Raw genomic sequence first — 21,573 nt, forward strand, 5'->3', positions numbered from 1 at the left:
GCGCTCCGAGGGTGCGGAGCAGTGATGGGACGTTTTGTTGAAGGCACCGAGACAGCAGGGCGAAAGATCGGCGCGTGATAGCGGCGAGCTGTGCGCTGATTGGTTCCGAGGACCTCGTCCGCTTTCATCTGGGCGTTCCTGCAGCTTTGATATGCCCGAGAGTGCTCGGCGTTCCAGATTCTCGGCACGTACCATGCGCAGCACCCCAGGAAGGCGCAATCGGTGCCGCGGGCCCCTGACTAGCCGAAATTGCCTCCTAGGGGCTGCCCCAATCCGACGCGCCGTTCATATTCTGCGCAGCTGATTGCGGCGTGGGAGGTCCCGGATCTAATATTTCCAGTCGTTACCATCAACATTTAGGCCATCCAGCGCGGGCCTGAGGCGATAGCCGAGAGTGTGACGGCCATTCCGATGTTACCGCGGTCTATCTGCATAAACACTATGCACAACATGCATGAACATCGGCCGCCCACCATGGCCCTGCCCTATCCTGCGAGCTTAGCGGACGGGGCGTACGGCACACCTTTCCGGCCCACGTCCGCACCCACTGCCCACACGGCCACCGAAGCGCGCGCGCCGCCCACCCTCACCGGCCACAGAGCCACGTCAGCCGTCAAGCCCGGCGACGACCCCCTTCGAACGCGACGGCCGGTCACTCGGCGCACGCACCTGGGCTTGACCTCCATGTTGCTGTGATTGGTGAAGACACGCGCATCACCGGCGATGCGGCCGCGGTGCCAGCAGACGGAGCCGGAGCCGGAGCCGAGCGAGCCGTCCGAGCCGGCACTCTGCGGGCTCGGCAGGCTCTGGAAGCCCGACGAGTCGCTGCGCGACGGAGACGGCCGGCTGCGGGCGCTCGAGCCGACGCTGCGGGGAGTCACCGACAGCGGGCTGTGGGCAGGGGCAGCGCGGACGCTCAGAACAGACAACGAGGGGCGTCACTGACAGCAGGCTGTGGGCGGGTCAGGTCAGGCCAGGCCAGGTCAGGTCAGGTCAGGTCAGGGCAGGTCAGGGCAGGGCAGGGCAGGGCAGGGCAGGGCAGGGCAGGGCAGGGCAGGGCAGGGCAGGGCAGACGGCCAAAGCCGACACTGTGCGGCGTCTCCGACAGCGGGCTGTGAGCAGCGGCAGAGCAGGGCAGGTTATACGGGTCAGAGCCGACACTGGAAGCTGCCGACAGAAGACTGGGACGGTGGGGAGGGAAGGGAATAGATGTGCTGATTGGATTGCAAATTGTTTGAATGCAAAAATTACCACGCCCAATTTGGCGATTAGACGGAGAGGGGCAAACAACTTTGGATTTTTTTCGACAGCCGGTATCATTATGTTGTCACAAATTGGCATGCATCTCGCATATCTAATGCCGCTCGCTTTCAAACTATTTTGATTCTGGAACATAAACAAGTTATTGATGGGGCACACTATAAAATACTTATGCTTAGACCAGGTCCTAGATCTAGATCTATTTCTACACCAGGTCCCAACCAGCAGCGTGGAGTGCCGACAACGGCAGCCACGGAGTTCAGTTCGGCCAATAACGCGGACAGCGGCCCACAGCGGACTGCCAGGAGCGCACACCGAACGGCGATGTAATAAATATGAAATGAAAATGAAATAAGCAGGAAGGCCTTGAGATCCTGGTTTTTCGGCATGAGTTCAAAGTTTTCTGTTGGCAGCTGTCGCCTTTTAATACACCGGTGGGTACTAGTTAAATGGCGCTATCAAGAAAAAATTGGCTCATAGTTGCGAATGAACAAATTTAATCAAAAACGAGCGCTTCAAGGGCCAGATGAAGCCAGATCAGGCCATGCGGACGTCCAGGGGTGCTCTCTCGACACGGCGCTGTTCGACCGTAACAGAGGGAAACCAGGTTGCAAGAGGACGACGTCATTGTGGTGAATGCGGAGCCAATGTGCAGGGGCACCGCCCTTGAGTCAACGTTGACAAAACGGTACGGAGTGTCCACCTGCACCGTTGCATCAGCCGGCGCCTTCTCGGGCACAGGAGTCGTTGTGTTTTCTCCGGCCAAGAGTAGTCGGAACGGAGGCGAGCGAGTAAATAAGTGGCACTCAAGTCCGTGTTTCAGCTGTCGTTTGTTCTACTATGTCAGCACGCCGGCAAAGGCTGGATGATTCTGCCACATACTGAGGCTGAAGTGACTGCAGTTTATCCCCTTAGCCCGAAATATGCGGACTTGAGTTCATGAAACAAACAATTCATTCCTTTGCCCGCTTAAACGTACTTGTATAAATACTGAGTCAGTTGTGACGTGATTTCGCACAACTTTGCGCGCGTCAGTGAGCATGTTTCTCACCAGTTGACTCAATCCAAGAGCAAGGGATCCATGATGCTGTCAGTTTCGTTCGTAAGCTTCACTTAACTTGCTTACAATGTGGCCTACTCCGTGTTTATCCGTTGTAACTTGCAACTATGCTATGTTGCCATACTAGCACACGCTTTAACAGGCGCGGGTTTCCCGAACACACTACAAAACAACAGCGACCGAGAAGGGCGATTGCACCACATGGCTGACATCGACACAAATTGCCTCCCACAGAAATGAAACGAGTCACATGACGCATACCTGATGGATACGTGCTTCTCGGGTGTTTTGCGAGCCGTGGAGATGCTCAGAGGCTTCAGGCACTTCTTGCGCGGTTCAGGCTCCTCAGAGACCCTATTGGCCGAAGCGAGGTTCAAGGTCAACGCCTGCAAACCTATCAGTGCCGCGTGATCCTCGATGTCCTCGAAGTCGGTCTTCAGGGACCGGGGCGATGGCCCCTCGTTGACGTGGATGAACGACGCACAAGACTGCGGAAGAGAGGACAGACGCGTAAAATATTTTGTCAGATGACTAGGGATAGACCACAAGCCATGCGCTGACAGTCAATGGACGTGGGGTCATCCGAAGCACAGCGATCTTGGATATCGCCGCAAATTCAAGTCTGTCAACGAATAATAGTTAAAAATGTGCATTGTTGCAAACCCACCAGTCATCCCTGTGGTACCCAAAGCACAAGGGACACCGCAGTCAGACGCTGCATGTCTCTGAATGTCACGCACGTGACAAGAAGGTCCATGAACGTGCGGTAAAATAAACTGAATGCCAGTACCGCAAATGAATTGAACAAGCAGAGGCGATTGCTCAGAGGGCGAGGCGGGTATAGCCCGCAAGGGCAGGCAGGCAGGCCGGCGGAAATTAGGCTGAGCACGACTTGGCGCCGACCAAACACTCAATTTCCGTTCAGCGAGGGCACCGCCCTCGCGTCCTATGCAGTCGCGATGAGACGGCTAAACAGCCGCCGCGCAAAACCGCTCCCCGGGAGGATGTGCGAAATTAACAGCAATTTATGCGACGCGCAAGAAGTCGACGCCTCGACAGATGACAACAAACGGTCGTAAACGAGGCGACAGGGTGCCAAGCCCCGCGACCCGGCTCGTTTCCATCCCACGAGGCGAGCTTGCGCGCCCCGCCCCGAAGGTCCGTCACGCGAGCGTCACACTCCGCTGCGCCCGGACAAGCCGCCGGCCGCATTGTGCTGTCCGCCGACGCCGCCGCCGCGACAAAAGCAGGAAACAGTAAAGGACCCTGCAGCAGACACCCGATCGTGTTGCACCCGAGGCACCGGCGGTACCCCGTTCCGCCTCGGCGCGTGCTCGTGCCGGCCCTGACGATGCGGCTCTTCTCCGCAGTTGGCGGCGCCCACGCGGAGCGGGGAGCGCGTCAAGGAGCCCCCGCCGCGTGTCGTATGCAGCTCCCAGGTCGAGCTCGGCAGCCCGGTCACGTCTTTGAGGGCAGCGCTGTTGGCTGGGTGCGGCATATGAAGCCGTTTCGCGCCGCCCACGCCGGCCGGTCAGGCATCGATCACAGGACGGGCACTGCTGTTGGTCACGCGCTGCCCGCTGTTACGCCCACCGACGCTCGTGGGGTGAGCCCGGATGCTGAGTTATGCGCCACACCGGCAACGCCTCGACCGCTCAATGAAGCCGACAACTGAGAACAAATAACACTGCAGAATGACTTCCAACGGCACTCTTCACGAGCCGATAAGACCAAAGCTGGCATGGTACATAGCCAGGATATCGCAACAAATCCCCGTGTTCTTGGGGACTTTCTAAGCCCGTTGGTGAGGTATCACTGGTGACTTTGGCGCAGCGGGTGAGCACGACCACCCCAGTTCCAAACCGGGACCCTACGACAGCGACGATGACGCCACATGGGAAACGGCGCGGTGGTCACACGTGACCGCGCGGTCAGCACTGCCACGGCCGCTTTCCTTCCTGCAGCGGGTCGGCGTGCTGTTACATGACAACACGCACTGCGACCTGCAACCGCAGCCCGCCGCCGACCGGCGCCTTCGCGGCGACGGAGCCGGCTCGACCGCGGCGCCGGTCGCCGCGCAGCGCCCGGCGCTGAACTGACCCCGAGGTTTTCACCTCTGCCCAACCAGCGGTGGTTACGGCCACAGCCGGGGGAGGCACCAACGGCCCGTACCGCGGGGCCACCGCTCGCCCAGCGCAGGAGACGGCGACGCCGCTCTGTAGTTTGCGAGTCTGAAGTGGCGGCGCGGCCCGCCGGCTGGGCGGCCGCTGGTGTCACTTTTTGCCGAGTGCGTGGGCCGACGGCGCGCGCGCGCGCGCTTATTCATGAGCGGACACCGGTGGTTGCCCAGCGGGGAACCGTCAGTCCAGCACCGAACCCGGCATATTTTTGTGCGGAACATTAACGTGAGAACGTAGTCGCCGGCGCGGCGCGTATAAACACGCGGCTGCGGCCGAGCGCTGCGCGTGCACGCGGGAATATTAGCTCCCGAAAACGGGCTCGCGACGTGTCACCAAATAATCGCGAGTCACAGCGGCGACGGCGGACGGCCGGGGCGGCGGGACAGCGGATGGCGGACGGCGGACGGCCGGGGCGGCGGGACAGCGGACAGCGGACGGCGGACGGCGGACGGCGGGCGGCGGGCGGCGGACTACGGACAGCAGCGGGCGGCGGCGGCGGCGACGGCGGCGTGACCTCCTGTCGGCGGCGTCCAGCGGCGAGGCGGCACTGGGAACACGCGCCAGACAGCGGCGGCCGCCGTCCGCGTGACCGCGCCGCCCCCGTCCGTCACAGCGCCGGCGCCGTGATGTGACGCGGCCCGCTCACGCCGGGAGGCCAGCCGATCCGGGGCCGCGCCGGTCCGGGTCGGCGCCGAGCCGCCGGCCGGCAGGGGGCGGGCGGCGCGGCCGCTCTGCACCACCGCATCGCGGCTGATCGGGCGTAGTTCACGGACGGAGACAAATGGTGCGGCGCTGCGCTGAATCTCGCCGCGGACACTCGCCAGCGCATCGCCATGGCAACGGTATAGTCGATGAGTACGCACAAGTGGAGGCCGGCCGGCGAGAGCCCCGACGAGCCGCAGGTGGCAGCACATGTAAATGCTGCCAGCGGGATGTCGGACTCGGACGGTCGTGCGACTCCGGGGGCCGCGAGTACACGGGTGACGACAGTTCATTCTGTGAACTGCCGCCTGTCGTGCGGTGCATTGCATAATGTAAAATATATGCAAGGCAGGAGCGAGAGAGGCCTGGTTCCCGCGAGTGAGGCTACACCATGCGGAAGTGTTGACACGGACAGCCCGGTCAATGAAGCGAAACGCCGGGCGATGACATGCTGTTTACTTGCGTCTGTCGCGTCACCATCAGCGCATCGATGAAGTGGCTGATGGCGCCCGCAGCGCCAACACACTGTACGCGAAGAGCGAGTTAAACCAAGCGGCAAGTGACAACCACGCGTTAAAATGAACACGGTAATGACATTGAGAAAATGACGCCATTGGACGGCGATGGCGATCACAATGTCGGGTCACGGCATGTTGTCTTTTATGACGGAATCACTGCTCCTATCCGCCCGCTACTGCGCACAAGCCCACCAATCCAGGTCACCTGAGCCTTAGTCACCATCGGTATGCCGCCTCCCCTGACGTCGCTGTCATGCGGAGCCGTCTGGTGTCACCTGCACGGCCCAGCTGCCGTCAGCGCGCGACACATCGGGTGTCCGGCGCGCTCGCCGCAAAGGTCCGGGGCGCGTTTTCAGATTCCGCCGCCAGGCGACGGGCCGGAGCCGAACGCGGCGGTCCAGGGCGCCGCCGCCGTCGGCCGAGAGCACGGGCCGCCCGAGATGGCTACAAACGTCACAACAGCCGCGGAACAGACAGCGGCGCCGCTGTTTGTGGCCGCCGCCGCCGCCAATGCGCTAACGAGCCCGACCGATCACTGCGGCCGTTAGTCGTGACTGGGAGCGGCAGGATGCGGCGCCAGTGCAAGCTGCAGACCTCATCCGCACAGCCGCCGATCGCCGTCGCCTCGACTTCGGGGCAGCGTCCGCCGCAGTAACGGGGCGTTCGCAGCGAGCGTTCCTCCGCCCGCTGCAGGCCGAGAATGCGGACCTGACCGAGCGCTGGCGCGCAGGGCGGACGGGTGATGACCGGTCCCGGTCCGCGCAGACTACGCTCGCCGTCATTCCATGGCCGCACCTTCCGCCTGCCATCACACCAACGCGGACTATGCAAATCAACGCCAGGTGGGTAAGGGGGGGGGGGGGAGACTCTGCAGCGGAGTCCCATGCAGGCTGGCCGCTCCCCAGACGCCGGGGCGCCGCCGGGCCCGCGGCTGGAGCCGCTCGGGCCTCCTCCGCGGCGCCGAGCGCAACCGGATGTGCCGCGCACAGCCCCCGCGGCCACGGACAACATCCCACGGCCGCCGACAACAGCCGCCGCCGGCCGCGCGACCACGGACAACACCGCACGCACGGCGGCGCGGCACGTCAGCGTCGTCAGCCGCACTCGCCGCGTGACCGGGGAGGGGGAGGAGGGGAAGCGTTCTGCCGGGGCGGCCGCGCAGTGCCCGGCGACCGCCGGCGGCACCGGAGGCGGTGCGCGTTGTCACGCGCTGCCAGATTCAAGAGCAAGGTCGGCGCGGCCTCGGCGAGCGGCCGCTGACGTCAGCCCGCCGGAGACGGACGGTCTGTCGCGGCGCCCATTCATTACGGACGCATTGTGCCGGCGCCCGCACGCCATCTGCCGTCCCGCCTGCAGACACGGTCAACAGGGCCGTGTTTGTGGCCGACGGTGGCGGCGGGGGCGCCGGACGCCGCTCCGCCGACGACAGCGGCGGCCCGCAGATCGCCGCTCGGCAGAGGTCACCCTCGGTGTAGGGCTCGTGGTGCGTGGGTGACGAGGTACTTGCAACATAAAGCACGGCCATTGAAAGACCGTGCTGCAGTCGGGTAGCACTGGAGGGGCACCAGGCATGCCGGATGCATAGCATGGTGTTCAGATCAATGCATGTCCACTGCTTCTCTACGTCGTAAACAAGTTGTTAGGTCTTCTTCATCTCTCAAACCATCCTCCTTCCATGACTGAAGGATTTTGCAACTGAACGCTCTAATTTCATAGCCCGGCTAAAGCCGTTATGAGCCTGCGGAACCGTATAGCTGCCGCCTGGGCTCTCTCGGAGCAGTTCATCCACATGGTCGCCCGACCCAACTGCCGATGCGCCCGAGGATTCGCCGACGCGTCCGCTCCGACTGTCGGCCGACCAAAGCCGGCACTGACCGGCCGCCACCGGCGCTGACCGACGCGGCGGCGTCGGCGCGGCGCCGCCGCCATTCGATCTACGGGGAATCGGTAGTTATGTGCAGCTAGTGGCACGGGTCGCACATGGAAAGTCCCGAGGCGCGTGAGTCAGCCCCGGGCGAGGGTCGACAGCACCCGGGAGGGCGATGGGAAGTCCCGGCGAGCCTCGCTTCGCCAGGGGACCCCGACTTCCGACCAAGCAGAGGGCCACTACTGCACAGATGAGCTCCGAGTGGGTCTGCACGCGATGATTCGACATCTCTCGAAAGGCAAGGAGACAAGACGACTAGCTTGTCGAAGCTCTCGAATCAATGAGACCAGACCTGTTCATTAAGGTTGTCCATATCATATATGTATAAATATGCATCATCATCATGATCTTCATCATCTCCATCATGATCATACCTCCAACGCATTTGGAAATATGCAGCCATTGCCCGGTCCCGGAAGGATTTCAAATGGACGCACGGACACAGGACAGACGGGCAGACACAGAGGCTGTCTGACGATGATGTTCATGTCTGTCAATCTGTCGGACAGACAGGCAGACAGACAGACAGACATGGACGACGCGGATCGGGTGGCGGGCCCAACAACCAATACATCCGGTAGACGACGCGCGCGAAGGTCAAAACGTCCGCGGAATTCCCGAACCGTGCGACAGAGCGCGCCGGCGCGACAAAAACGAGCCATTATTCGGCAACAACGGGCCGATGCCGCGCGTATTCAGATGTAAAGCGACGGCCGCCGCGGGAACAATGGACGACAATTCGGTATTTGCCAAACGTCCTAGGAGTGCCTCGTCACGCGGCGGCGGACGGGGGTGGGGGCATGCAGCGAGCGGGCCGGAGCGCGGCTGGTGAGAGCCCTGGAAGGGCCGACGAACCACGCCAGCTCGCATGACGCTGTTCCGCCACGCCGCCGCGTGACGCGACGAACGCCCCCGGCCGCCAATCTCAAAAGAGAGGCGATAACTCACACCACTGTTGGATAGTGTAGAATACGCGTGTGAGCCAGTGACATCTTGGGTTGACTTACGGTGTTGAACTTTTAAGCGTTCGAATCTCAGAATTCTCCGAGACGTGGGCCTACATGGTGAAAAGACAAAAGGGTGGAAGTTAGGCAGGTAATGACGACGGAATTTCACAAAGTTACTGGCAGAGCAAAGGGACGTTTTAAGTACAAATGGCTTCTCATCCACCGACTGGGTCGATGCTAGCCTTGGCGGCAAGTGAAGCTCCTCCATCCAATGGCCCCCTCGAGCCAGAGATCAGCCATAGGTGCCGGGCGCCTGGGGTGAGTTATCGGAGAGACGGATGAGAACCGACGTCGGACGCGCCGCGCTCGTCGCCTGCGATCGCGGCCTTCTCCGCGTTCAGTCTGAGCGGCCCTCGCGAAACCGCAGCGCTCCGCGCGCAGGCACGCTTCCCACCGTGATCAAACCGTACCGGGAAACGAGCCGCGCGCACGCCGCTGGAAAGCCACGCGCGCGGAGCCGGCCCCTGATCCTGCAATCACGCCGTGACCGCGCCCCGCCCACATTCCCAGCCCCGGGTGAGAAAGGCCGCCTGAGCGCCGTGCGACCCCGCGTCGGTGTCGATAGGTCCGCTGCGGTCGGCGGCGCCCATCACCGAGAGCTGCCGGCAGGTCTCGTTCTCCGACGCTCATCGTTACCAGTCCCTTTCAGAGTTCCGCGTAAGAAAGCGGATGTCATCAGTAGGTCACTGGGAGTCGAGCCGCACGGAACCAAACGCCGGGGCCCGACTATCGCACCGTTTCTCTCCGTCTCCCCACCGTCGACCATTTCAGGCCTACAGGTACGGAGAACCGACCGTACTCTGTAAGTACATACCACGAATGCTCATTTCGGTTAATATTTTCTTACACGTGTCATGTCATGTGCCGTGAGGCATGCTCGCTGAGGACATTTGTACGGCGCATTTCGCAGTCGGTTCCGTAAAAAGCGTCATTAATTCGGGCACACCCCGGTGCTTATGACTGTGTTCTTGCCCATTAGCGTAAAGGATCCGCGGCGATCCTTCGCCCGAACGCCGCGAACCCGTGTCGGCTGTTTGAGTCGCTAACGGATGAGCCGGGCCGCCCGACGGCCGACAGAGCGCGGCACGTTCCCGCCGACGCCATCACTCAGCCGAGCGAGCCGCGCTCAGTCATCGATCAGCGGGCCGCGCGCGGTCACCAGCCGCGCCATGGATCAAACCGCGCGCCGCCCGACGCCGGACGTCACGCGAGACCCGCCGTCGCCGCCGGCCGACACGCATGTTCGCCGCCGCTTGCCTCACGCCGGCCCTGAGTGACGCAAATGAGAGGCGGCACGCCGGCCGCGGGCGGGAGAGCAGGCCGTAAAACACCGGCCCCGGAGCGGCCGGCGCGCTGCCCCGTTTTTCCGCCGGTCCGCGCGGCGGATCACAAAACCGCACGCAAAAGATCACGCCTTGTACGGTAACACAATCAAGCATATCAATTTATATGGAGATGGAAGCGATAACGCATCGTGTTTGTGCGGAGGTGCCGCCGCGGCCGACGCGCTCTCGTCCCGGGCGCTCGGCGGCGACCGGGCGTGCCGGCCGACACCGATCCGCGCGTGAGTTATGGACTTGTTTTTATGCGAAACGTCAACGTGTGGGCGGTTACGCATTTCGGAGTGCTGATGCACTCGGGCGCTTGCACTTTGCAAGCCACCAATCGGACGCTCGTACCGGGAACGACTGATGGCCGCGGCCCAATGATTTAAGCACGACGTCTGCGATATCTCGAACCAAACGGACGCGGTGTGAGTCGCATGCCAAAACTGATCAGACGGTCCAGGGGATGTGCCAAGCCATCCCAGTCGTCGCTGAGCCCTCGCCAGCACGGCACATCACCAACGTGGCGAGGGAGGAGGGCCGCCCGCTAGTGCCCTGCTGACGTGCATCAGGTTCCTCCAGATGTGCGCCGAATGGATCACATTTTAGCCCGCTCCCCACCACCCCGTCCGGCGGTGGACATCGTGGACCAGCAGCCGGTCAACGGGCGCGGCCTCCACCGGTCGCGTCACGGGCCGGCGACCATTGCATCATCGAGCCCCGATTGCGGGTCAGTCGGGTCAGATCTGACCGCCGGCCGATGACCCCGCGCCGCCGCGGCGGGCCGAGCGACAACATCAGGTCGGTTCGACGCGGCCTCTTCATGTTGTACCGCAAGCATGCATCCCACAGCACGTCGTAAAGCGTCTCGACGCCGACCCGTCACGAACCGGTGGGTTTTGTTTGATGCGATTTGTTGGCGATAGTTGGCGAGTTGGACTTGCGGCAGCCTGCCCTGAGCGTACCGCTGGCTGAGACCGCAACCGGTTAAACACGCGCTCGGGTGGGGGTTACGTTGATCCCCCGACGATTTTCCAAAATGGTTTTCGAACGGCGCGGCGTAGCCGCGCCAAATTTTGTATGGCCGCAGACAATTGTATAGCGGGTCGTTTGGTATTAAAAATTTAGATGCTAATTGTAAGGCCGCTGACTTACGTCAGGTCAGAGTCAGGCCATGGATTCTGCGAAGTCGATTTCTAGGAAGTCGTTCAATCTGATCTAACAACGGAGTGTTAGACGAAGTCATACATCTCTGAGATACTTTTTTTGCGCAACACAACAATTGAATGAACAAATTCCATTGACCTCAGGTCAATGGAATTGGTATGGTATGATATGGCACGAAGGTCAGACGAAGGTCAAAACCAGCCTGTTCTAATACTCGAGGGTTTGCTGTATGGAGTAGTTTCTGGTGCTCATTTCGAGTTTATGAAAAACACGAACCGCACTAAACATCTTCCATGCACTTCTCAAAGGTCAGAATAGGTCAATGGCCTAAAATGACCCAGGTCGACACTGTTTTTAGGAACATACTGTCTAGCGTTATCTTTATCGCTTATTTAAATACAGAAATCAAAGCAGTCTTATATGATTTTGGTCACCATGACCTTTATACGGCCAAACAAGGTCACTGTCCTTACATGAGCATGCGACATTTTGCTTAAACAGGTATCTAGGTTCTGGGGCACTTTGGAGACCAACCTGGAGATTGACCTTGTTTGACTTATTGGACCTAGAAACTTCAAATTTTGGCCTAACTGAGCTCAGGTACTGGCCAACACAGCCTGTAAATGTGGTGTCTCTAGCTCTCTCAGTTCCTGAGACATCAGCGGCGGATCAAATTGACCCCCCACCCGAGCGAAGGGTATCCAACCGGCCCCCCGAGCGCGTGTTAAGCACGACACTGGCTGGCGCTGCAAGGCCGCGAACGAACGCCACTGACTGGGAGCGCCAGTGACTAAAGACAGCTCTAGCTGGACTGAAACCGCCGTCAGTTGTGACTGACAGCGCCGCCAGCCGACCCGACCAACTGCGGCGGCGGCACGATAGCGAAATCACCAGCTAGCGGCTCGGCCCGCGACGCTGGCCCGCTCGCCATGGGGGTACAGGGGCTCGGCAGTCAACGGTGACTGCGAGGGTCTCCCGGCCGGCGGCGGCTGCGTCGTGAGCGGCAGCTGCGGCACTTTACAGGCGCACGACCCGGCCGGCGCCGTGGGAAACTGCCAGCCGACACAATGCAGGAGGAGACACGGCAGGGCTGACCGCAGACCGAGGGGGGAGGGGGAGGGGGCTGGAGGAGGCTGCAGGGGGAAGAGCAGACGCTGGTGCGACCAAACTGTGAAAATGTCAGGGAAGCTTTGCTACGACAGCACAACAAAGGCGATCTCTTGGATTGCTCGTCACGAATGACGAACAGGTGTGCCAGCAGCCAGGACATGTACCGTCTTAAAGCGAGCAGGGCATGGTGCAACCTTACGCTACAGACTACCCAGCTTTAGATGGTGGGATCTGGGAGCGGGACGCTAACTTACGCTAAAGACCACCCAGCCTTAGATGGTGGGATCTGGGAGCGGGACGCTAACTTACGCTAAAGACCACCCAGCCTTAGATGGTGGGATCTGGGAGCGGGACGCTAACTTACGCTAAAGACCACCCAGCTTTAAATGGCGGGATCAGGGAGCGGGATGCTAACTTACGCTAAAGACCACCCAGCTTTAGATGGCGGGATCTGGGAACGGGGCGCTAACTTACGCTAAAGACCACCCAGCTTTAAATGGCGGGATCTGGGAACGGGGCGCTAACTTACGCTAAAGACCACCCAGCTTTAGATTGCGGGATCTGGGAGCGGGACGCTAACCGCTGCTGGTCTCAAGCGCAGGGCTGTGTCGAGGACACCGGGCTTCGACGCGAAACAAATGTCAAGGAGGCCCGCCGCCGTGTCCACAGTTGGTCGAAACATTCCAATTAGTCGGGGGCGCAGTTAGCGCCGACCGCGCAGCGCTGGTTACCGCGCTGCACCGCGCCATAAATTGCAATCAAATCTCGTAAATTAGTGCGGATAGGCGACCAAGCGGCGCCCGGGGCTCGTCGGCCACAGAAGTCCGGCGCGTAATCAGACGACGGTGACCTGAATCATGCAGAGGTGGGGCAGCGCGGCGGAAATCGTTCCCGGGGTGCGAACAGGACCACCGGCCATAGCCGGCTGCGCCGCCCCCGCCCAGCCTTGTACGCCACGCCGGGCTAATACGGGTCATACAATTAGGAAAACTGGAGTGGCACGCCGCCCATCTGCGGGCGACGCGGCCCCGTTCGGGGGGTGCGGGTCGCGGGCGGCGCGGCGCGAGCATGCGGGCATCCTTGACACGGGCCGCGGCGCCGGCGACATGACCCATATCACCGCCGCGTGCCTCTCGTTCCGGCGCGGCGGCGGCGGACTTCCGATCAGCGGCCGCCCGCGGCGGTCACGACTCCCGGCCCTGCCGACCTCACGGCGCCACGCCCCGTGCCGCCGCGCCTTGCGCACGCACCCGTAGCCGCGCCGGGCTCCGGCCGGTCCGGCCGCTCCAAACGGCTCTTTGTGTGCGGGCTGGTGGACACGGTGTCCTGTGCGGGTCGTGCCCCCTAGTTGTTTGGGAGTCGGTGCAGGCGCTGACTGCGCGCGGCACTGGACGGCTGTTGCTGACCTGACCGGTCCCGGCGTCCACAAAGTACGCGCGCCCCGTGCGGAGAGCGAACCCCCTGACCCGCCGACCTGACAACATTCCAGCAAACCCGCCGACCTGACAACATTCCAGCAAACCCGCCGACCTGGCAACATTCCAGCAAACCCGCGGACCTGACAACATTCCAGCAAACCCGCCGCCCTGACAACATTCCAGCCAGGCGGCATCACTGCGACCACACACACGGGGCCTGCTGACCTGCCCGACACTCCACTCCTGCTCAGTCACCGCGACCACACGCAAGCGATGACAACCGGGGTCCCTTCGGCCGTCATGCTCTCCCGGCACATTTACCCGAACCGGCGCCTCGACAGCAAATACAGCTGGGCTGGGGGGAGGCGTGCTCGCGTAACGTCGTCCGAAGACCACCGCTGTCGGGTCCGGGTGCCGCACCCGAGGACCGCAAGGACCTGCGGACCGCCGCCGGAGGACCCACGCCCCGGATCCGGACGGCTGCGCACCGGCGTCACGTATTCGCGCACGCCGACGCGGCGCGCATTTGGCAAACACGAAAGCGGTGGAAGGAGGCAGGCACAAAAACGGCGCCGCCCACGCGGCGTCGCCGTTCGCTGATTCATTGGGGCTCTGCTGAGGAGGCAACTTCATAAGCCTGGTAGCCGGGTCAGAAGAGCGCGGCTCGAGCGTCACGAGAAAGCAGCGGACGGCGGCGCGCCGGTTGCGCCGAGCGCTCCGCAAGCGGAGCCGCCAGCGTGTGCTGAGGGCGCCGCGACGAGCCGGGGCAGCAATGGCCAAAAGGCGCAGAGGAGCACCGCGTTGTCATGCCACTAAAAGGTGAAGGGTTAAACGCTTCGGTGACAACAGCACAACTACGGATTTAAGATGACGTCACCGATAAATCAGTACTGAACACGTAATTGATGTAGGTAAAAATCGCGAGCTGCTTTAGGCCCATTGAGGATGAAACGTTGCCTCCGATTCATCTGTAGATGACCGTCCTTACTAAAGCAGGCTCTTTGCACCTCAGCCCATCTATAACTTCGTGGTGACAATCAAATGCCACGAGGCACTGGCCTTCGAATAATCAATTCCATTCCGAGCCCAACAAGATGCTACCTCATCATTAACCCGAGGCTGACACAGCAGTTCTGGTCCTGCCACTTCCCATGGCGACGCCGCTCGTTGGAGTGGCTGGAGTAGTCGGAAAAGGTAGCCCCACCGCACGCGACGAAGCTGGGCAAAACCGGCCCCGGCGGTACGCGCCCAAAACAACAGCCTCTTCTAACGCTGATGTTTGCGTCAACACCAGATCTCAACGGACATAAGAGACGCGTATCATGTGGGTTAACGTTAGTGAGTGTACAGGGTGGAGGTCAGCTGGCAGTGGAACCGGGCCGGGCGACAGGCGACGGTCGACGGGTCACTGCTAGCAGCATCTGGCCTGGTACAGAACACGACCTACGCACAATGCAGAGCACGGTCGGCCTGGTACACGACGTTACCAGCCTCAACCAGGCAAACGGAGCATAGGCCAAGGCCAGACACGAGATGAAAAACAGTGGCGTACATCAACAGACTTTTATGCCCTTCTTCTGCTAGAGAAAACACAATAAAACGACAATCGCTGGCAGCATGGTTGGAAGACGCTAAACATCTCCACGACAGCAAAATAAATGACTGCTTTAGTTATCCTCCCTAAATTTCTGCAAAATGGTTTGCGCGCGGCGTTTTGAAAGCACAAGGCTTGCGAAGCCAGGTCTGTTTTGTATATCCTGAACTTTCCATCCAAGATGTATCGTCAGGTCCAACGAACTTTTGCCTCCGTCCTTTCGCCAAGAAGGAAGTCCGGATGGTTTTGTGTGCTGCACACTGTTGTACCATGGTTCAATCTAAAGGCAGTGTCTCAGAACCTCCATACAAAACATTATTTATAGCCCGATTTGGACATTTTCCCAAATCAACCTCACAATCACGTAAGAGGCGAGAAAAGGAACATTTTTTTGCCATGCTTATGAAATGATTTCCGCACCAAATTTGAACGCATGTTTTGTTACCTGGGGTATCTTTCAGACACTAATTCAGTTCCAGCTTGTAAATGGGTTTTCTCACTCCTGTACGGTCTTTCTGCAGTCAAATTTTACCCTCCTCATCCTACCTCACTAGCAATTCCGGCTCACTGTTCGAAGGTCACATTCAAAAATGTCGAGAACCAGCTTTCGGATTACATGCACAGAGTTTTTATAGTTTTTAAAACTATTTATATGACCAAATGCCCCACTAGTGCACCACAAAACGCAACCCTTGCACCGAGCGCTTCAATGTTCCTCGCCTGTTTCCGCATGTTCACAACCCGTGTGCACTGTGTAATTATGTTTGTCAGGCTCTATCGCCTCAAACGAACACCACTCACACGACCCTCAGCGCTAACGCCGACCGGACCGCGGCGTTTCTCCGGCCGTGGTGAGACGCCCGGGGGCCGGACACGGGCGGCCGCGGGTGGATCATCGGGATCATCGGGATCATCACAGGATCATCAGCACTGTGCCATGCCACCGTTCGGCTCCGCTCGCGTGGCTGGACCGGCTCCCGGGCCGCCGCTGCAGGTCATTGTGAAACCGGTCGACCCGATACGCCGACGAAAGCCCGCCTCCAATCTCCCGCTAGTCTATAATCACGACTCCGCAGCGTTTTTCCCACAGTCGATTTGCGTAAATTTAACGGCGATTTCCGGCCTTTCCCGTGGCGCGTCCGAGCCCCCGCGGTGAACCGCGACAGGTACACGGAGACGGAGAACGGCGACGACGTGGTACGTAGTTCCCGCGGTCCATCACGCCCCAAGATACAAGGCGATGGAAGACGGTGGCGCAGGTGCGCTGGTCAGATCCCAGGCGATGTAGCACTACGACGGGCGGACTGCGTTGACTGTCGGTCAAGCCAGACAACAAAGGGAGGTGTATGGCTTCGCGGACAGCCTTCGCAGCTGGTCTCGTCAGATGACGAAGATAGAAATCCCGACATCACGGCCAGGGCTATTTGCAGCTGGAAAAAGCCAGTGAAGCAAGGGCATCGAACGGTGGCCACCTGGTCTCCAATGCTGGCAGGTCGTAAATCGAGATGACCAGTGATGGAAAACTTCGACGAAGCTACTCGCGACGTCGGCCGTCCGGAACAATAATCGTGTGATTATGAGTTTCGTGGGTGCTTCGGTAATCGGTGGCCTACATCATTTCGCTTTCATTTATCCCCGACGACATGGAGAACCGAGCAGCCACGGCGGCGTCCCAGCAGCAGCTGAATGAGGCGCAGTACACCGCGATCTATGTGGCGGCACTAAAAGACTGCGGCACACAGTCCGCTGCTGATACGCACGGGCCGGGTTCCGCTACCGTGAACACCACTAGAGCTTGAAGCGGTTTACTAGGCTTGATGACCAGTTTTAGCACGCCACCATCCGGTCTAGAAGATTGCTACTGCTTAAGATGCTCCACTGTCGCGTGCAATAAGCTCCTCACAGCCGCCCGTGCTGCGACGTGCCCAACGCGTCGAAGCGTAGCGTAGCCTAAGATATACCGAGGTGGTGAAACAATAAAGCGTTTTCTCAGGCCGCAGGACCTAAGTGGAGTGTTTGTGGAACGTCGGCTGATCACTTATTGGCCAAGGGGGTCTTCCGCAGGTGTTGCGACATACTTTTTGCTATTCCGAATACGAAAGGCTTCTCGGCGAAAAGGGCCCAAACAACAGACTAACTGCAGCCTGGTGACCCAAAATGCCACCCTTTACATGACAAAGTAGAGAGTGTGCCAGACAGCACCACCGGGAGGTCAGCTTTCCCCTGCAAACAAAGTACGGCAGCCGTTATCGGGTGAGAGGCTGCGATGCCGCACTCCTCCGGCCGTCAGCAGGACACGGCGGCGCCTCTCCAGCCCGCTTCTCCGGAGCGGCAGCGGCCGCTACGTCACGTCCGGCTGCCAGTGACGACATCGCCCACCAGCCAACAAGAGCGGCTCGCCCACAGTGGCATACGCCACAACGGGAGACGCCCGATGCGGCGGCGCGCGGACAGCGTGGCGGCAGGACCGGTCTCCGGGCGAGACGCTCGCCGAGACGGCGGCGCGCGCCACGACGGCTGGAGAAGTCTGACGCAGCGGGACAACGGCTGCTCCCACAACCCGACACCCGCACTAGCCTTCGGGCACAGGGAAGAACTCGGTGTTTTGATACGTCGTTTAACCAGCGCGGCGTGGGAAGGGGGGAGGGACGCGATGTACCAGAGCATCTGCCAAACCATTGGGCAGAGCTCTTGAGGTGGCAAACATGTCAAAGAGACGCGTGAACACATCTGGACGTAAGCGGTGATCTAAGCACGTTCACAGTCAAAAACCGGAAGAGGGGGGGGGGGGGGCAGATCATAAGTGACGGCACAAACGTAAATAAAAGGCAGGGCAGTCGATATAAGAGTCTCATGGATGTGCAGATGGATGCAATTAACCGTTCGCGTCCTATAAATCCAATCATGGAGTGTTGGCTAACAGCCAGTTGAAAACAATTTCATGACCGCTAGTAGCTTGTTTTGCATACGGAACGAGGCCGAGGAAAAATTGCGCGGATTATAGTAGAAAAAACAACGTAACCCCGGTGTGGACCGAAATCATCATTTTCGCCAATTTCTCATTATTTCCAAACCAATTACATCGTAAGTTCGTACAACTACATCCTTAGTGTTGACACAACATATTTTTTCCGAAATATTCAGCGAGAGATACTTTGTGCAGAGACCATACCACTGAAGGCAAACCAGTTCAGCGAATCGAAGATATTCCTGATTGTGGCACGTCACGGCTGCATGTTAAGACCATTCAACGTACTTCAATCTTGTTGACAGTTCTTGCAAAACATGCTAAGATCATATCTGCGGATATTAAAACCAACACGAAGCTCGATCACCTAAAACGTAGAACTACCCGATGGTGTGAGAACCCCGACTAAGATAAGACGAACCTAGCGTACGTTTTACGAATTACCAAGCTACGAAATAGGCTCACTCGGCTCCAAACAGACGACCATAACAAGGGGATCTTATAAATGCCATCCCGGCAACATAATCAGGAGAAAACCCAGAGATGACATCCCGATGAGATCACAATGTCATAAACCAGCTTCTCCAAAATCGAGCATTCATTTCGAAAACGTCACATGATGAGGAAAGGAACAAACAATGACCAGATGAACATATCGAGACGGATGACTTGAAGGACTCAAGACCTGAGGGATGATGACTTGGAAAATGAAGGATTTTTGGACAGCCGTCTGCTGTGGTAGACCAACTTTTCGCTTACAAATGTGAAGTCGAATCAAGATGGCTGAGTTTCTCACTACTGATTACAGTCTGGCTACAGCTGACGCGATGGCCAGGGAAGCTCCACTTAATTACGGCAGAGTGAACCTTCAGAACCACCGCAACTGGCCACTTCAGCCCCCTTCAGACCCGTCAATGAACGATTCCTGCACAGTCCTAATGATATGCGAACGTGACGGGCCGCGATCCCGTACCAGGTCTTGTGAATCTCCTGGTTCAAAGCCGACGACTTAGGAACGGCTACTGCCCGTGGACAACGGCACTGGCCGGGGACCCCCAGATCTCTGGACCACATGGTCCGAAGAAGGCTGGTGCCGTCGGGTGATCCTGCTAATGTGTGGTGCGCAGGACCATTGCGAGGATCGCCTCGTCATCCCGGCCGCGCACAAAGCTCCCTCAGTACGATCAGTACGGGCAGTGAGTGAAGCAGACAACCTACCAAGCAAGTGCCAACAACTGTAATGCCAAAACAAATTTCCCCGATTTTTATGGCTCGGCAGCATTTGTCGTGATTACTTACACAACTCACATAAACAACCGAACCAAAAGATACGATGTACCTATAAATAAAAAATGCATGTAGGGCACTGCTCAAAATAAACCACTTAATTCCAATAGAGTATCCGAGGATTACGGCTGCGGTGACCGCTTGTGTTGCCTGCGAAAGTTCTCGATAAACTTATCTTTTTCATACCTTTTCGTCCTAATTCGGACTTCCCGTAAGCCCCGTTACCCAGGGGATAGGACACGCAATAAGTCCATTCAGCTGGCCATCACGTCGGCGCCGTCGAATCGGGCTAGCCCAGCGACGTAAATGCACGGGTGAAACCGTGACGACTTCCAACTCGAGCGTGATGTCCCCGCTTGCAGGACCCCTGCAGAACATCTAAGCACTCGCCGAAACACGCTCCCGTGCAGCCGTGACATGCGGAAATTAACGTCCGTGTACATATCCCTGTCTAATCAACGGCTGCAATCAAATCAACGAGTTGGCATGACCCTCAGCAACCGCGACGAAGCACTTCTCCATCATGCCGACAAAGGCGTCTGCGACCGTCATCGGCGTCGGGCGCAGACCGGCCGTGCCGCATCACATGTTGCCGGCGTCAAGGAGGCGCCTCGGAGCGCGCACAGCCGCGCGTGAACGAACGCCCTGCCGGCCTCCGCACCCACGGCCGAGCCGACCTGCCGGTCTCTGCAACCACGGCCGAGCCGACCTGCCGGCCTCTGCACCGACGGCCGGACGAATCTGCAGGCGATCGGTGACAGCGCGCATCGCTCCCCGCGCGGTCGCCGATGAGGCGGCCCGCGGCAGCTGGAGAGCGCACTCGAGGAGAGGCGAGCCATGGGTCTCGAGAACGCCCCGGCAGTGACGCGGCTGGCGGTGCGCGTGCGAGCCCGACCACGGCGGCCGTCTCGCTCTCGCGTCCGACGACACTCACCATGTCGCTCTGCGGCGGGGAGCGTGCCCGGCGGACCTCGGCGCGCGGGTGGCGTCGGCAGCGGCACCCGACTGAGCAGCACCTGAGCTCGGACTGACAGCGGCGGCGCGGCGGACACCTCGGCTCGGGAGCGCCGGGCGGGGCGGGCGGCCGGCGGCGGACGTGGAAGCGTTCTAACCGACCGCCGTCAGTCGGGACAGCCGCCGCCGCCGCCGCCGCCGCCGCCGCGGGCCGTGCGGCGGCGGCGGGGGAGGGGAGGGCTGACACGGCCCGACCGCGGCGGCGCCGGGGGCAGAGGAGGCGGGCAGGGGCTCGGGGCGGGGTCGGCAGCTGCCGGATCCGGGGTCGCCCAGGTCTGAGTCGACCCACGTAATCGGATTAGTGGCCGCTTGGTAAACACACGGGCGCGGCGGCACGACTGGCGGCGAGGAACGGATCGACAATCATATTGCCCTCCGCACATCACGCAAAAGCGACGACCAATCTGGACACATCAGGCGAATCAAAAAAGTACATTTTTGGCCGACTTGATCTTACTGGCAGCATCCGCGTAAGACCGATAATTGTCAGACTTGCCCACCAGCAGCCAACAAGAGAACTAAACAAATCTCCGGCTAGGTGAGAGTAGATGTAGCAAGCTCGTATTCGAACAGAAAAATACGAGAGGTAAAATGCAACAACACTGCCGAAAAAGCAGCCGTAGACCAAAAAAATAAACAAAAACAAAAAACAGCAGTCACACCTCCTAAAAGATGCAATTCTGTTTGCACATAAAGTCAATAAGCTGAAGGGTGCGGACGTCAAATGGTTACATGAAATAAACCACCTGCTCTATCCATTTTATAAGGGTTAAGCGAACCATTCCTGTACCGATAGAACTCGGTACATTACAATAACAATAATTTTCGGGGTTCTGTGAAGATATTGAGGGCCCTGTAAACGCGGATTGTAGATCAAAAAGTGGTCACCAAATTGCATTAACGTGGCCAACCCATATTTGTCAGTAGAACGTTAAACTTCACTCAGCTTATTTTATTGACAAAAATGATGTAACATTCTTCTGAACATACGCGCTCACAAGTATCACGAAAGAAAACCCACACGTTGCAGTCTCCA

At 59.5% G+C, this 21,573-nt stretch overlaps 1 protein-coding gene across 1 annotated transcript in view; it reads right to left on the reverse strand.

Annotated features, from left to right (window-relative positions):
* LOC119097300 (virulence protein SSD1) overlaps positions 1 to 20,598 on the reverse strand; it is a 29,570-nt gene extending 8,972 nt beyond the window's left edge. The window contains exons 1-3 of the mRNA XM_037220347.1: positions 20,458 to 20,598; positions 2,582 to 2,808; positions 670 to 891 (exon numbers count right to left, since the gene is read on the reverse strand). Coding sequence (XP_037076242.1) covers positions 670 to 891; positions 2,582 to 2,808; positions 20,458 to 20,460 — 452 coding nt within the window. The 5' untranslated portion in view covers positions 20,461 to 20,598. The remainder of the gene's footprint in view (positions 1 to 669; positions 892 to 2,581; positions 2,809 to 20,457) is intronic.
* Positions 20,599 to 21,573: the final 975 nt, after the last annotated feature.

This window comes from Pollicipes pollicipes, unplaced genomic scaffold, assembly GCF_011947565.3.
Source record: "Pollicipes pollicipes isolate AB1234 unplaced genomic scaffold, Ppol_2.1 Scaffold_4295;HRSCAF=5057_pilon_pilon_pilon, whole genome shotgun sequence".
NCBI lineage: Eukaryota > Metazoa > Arthropoda > Thecostraca > Pollicipedomorpha > Pollicipedidae > Pollicipes > Pollicipes pollicipes.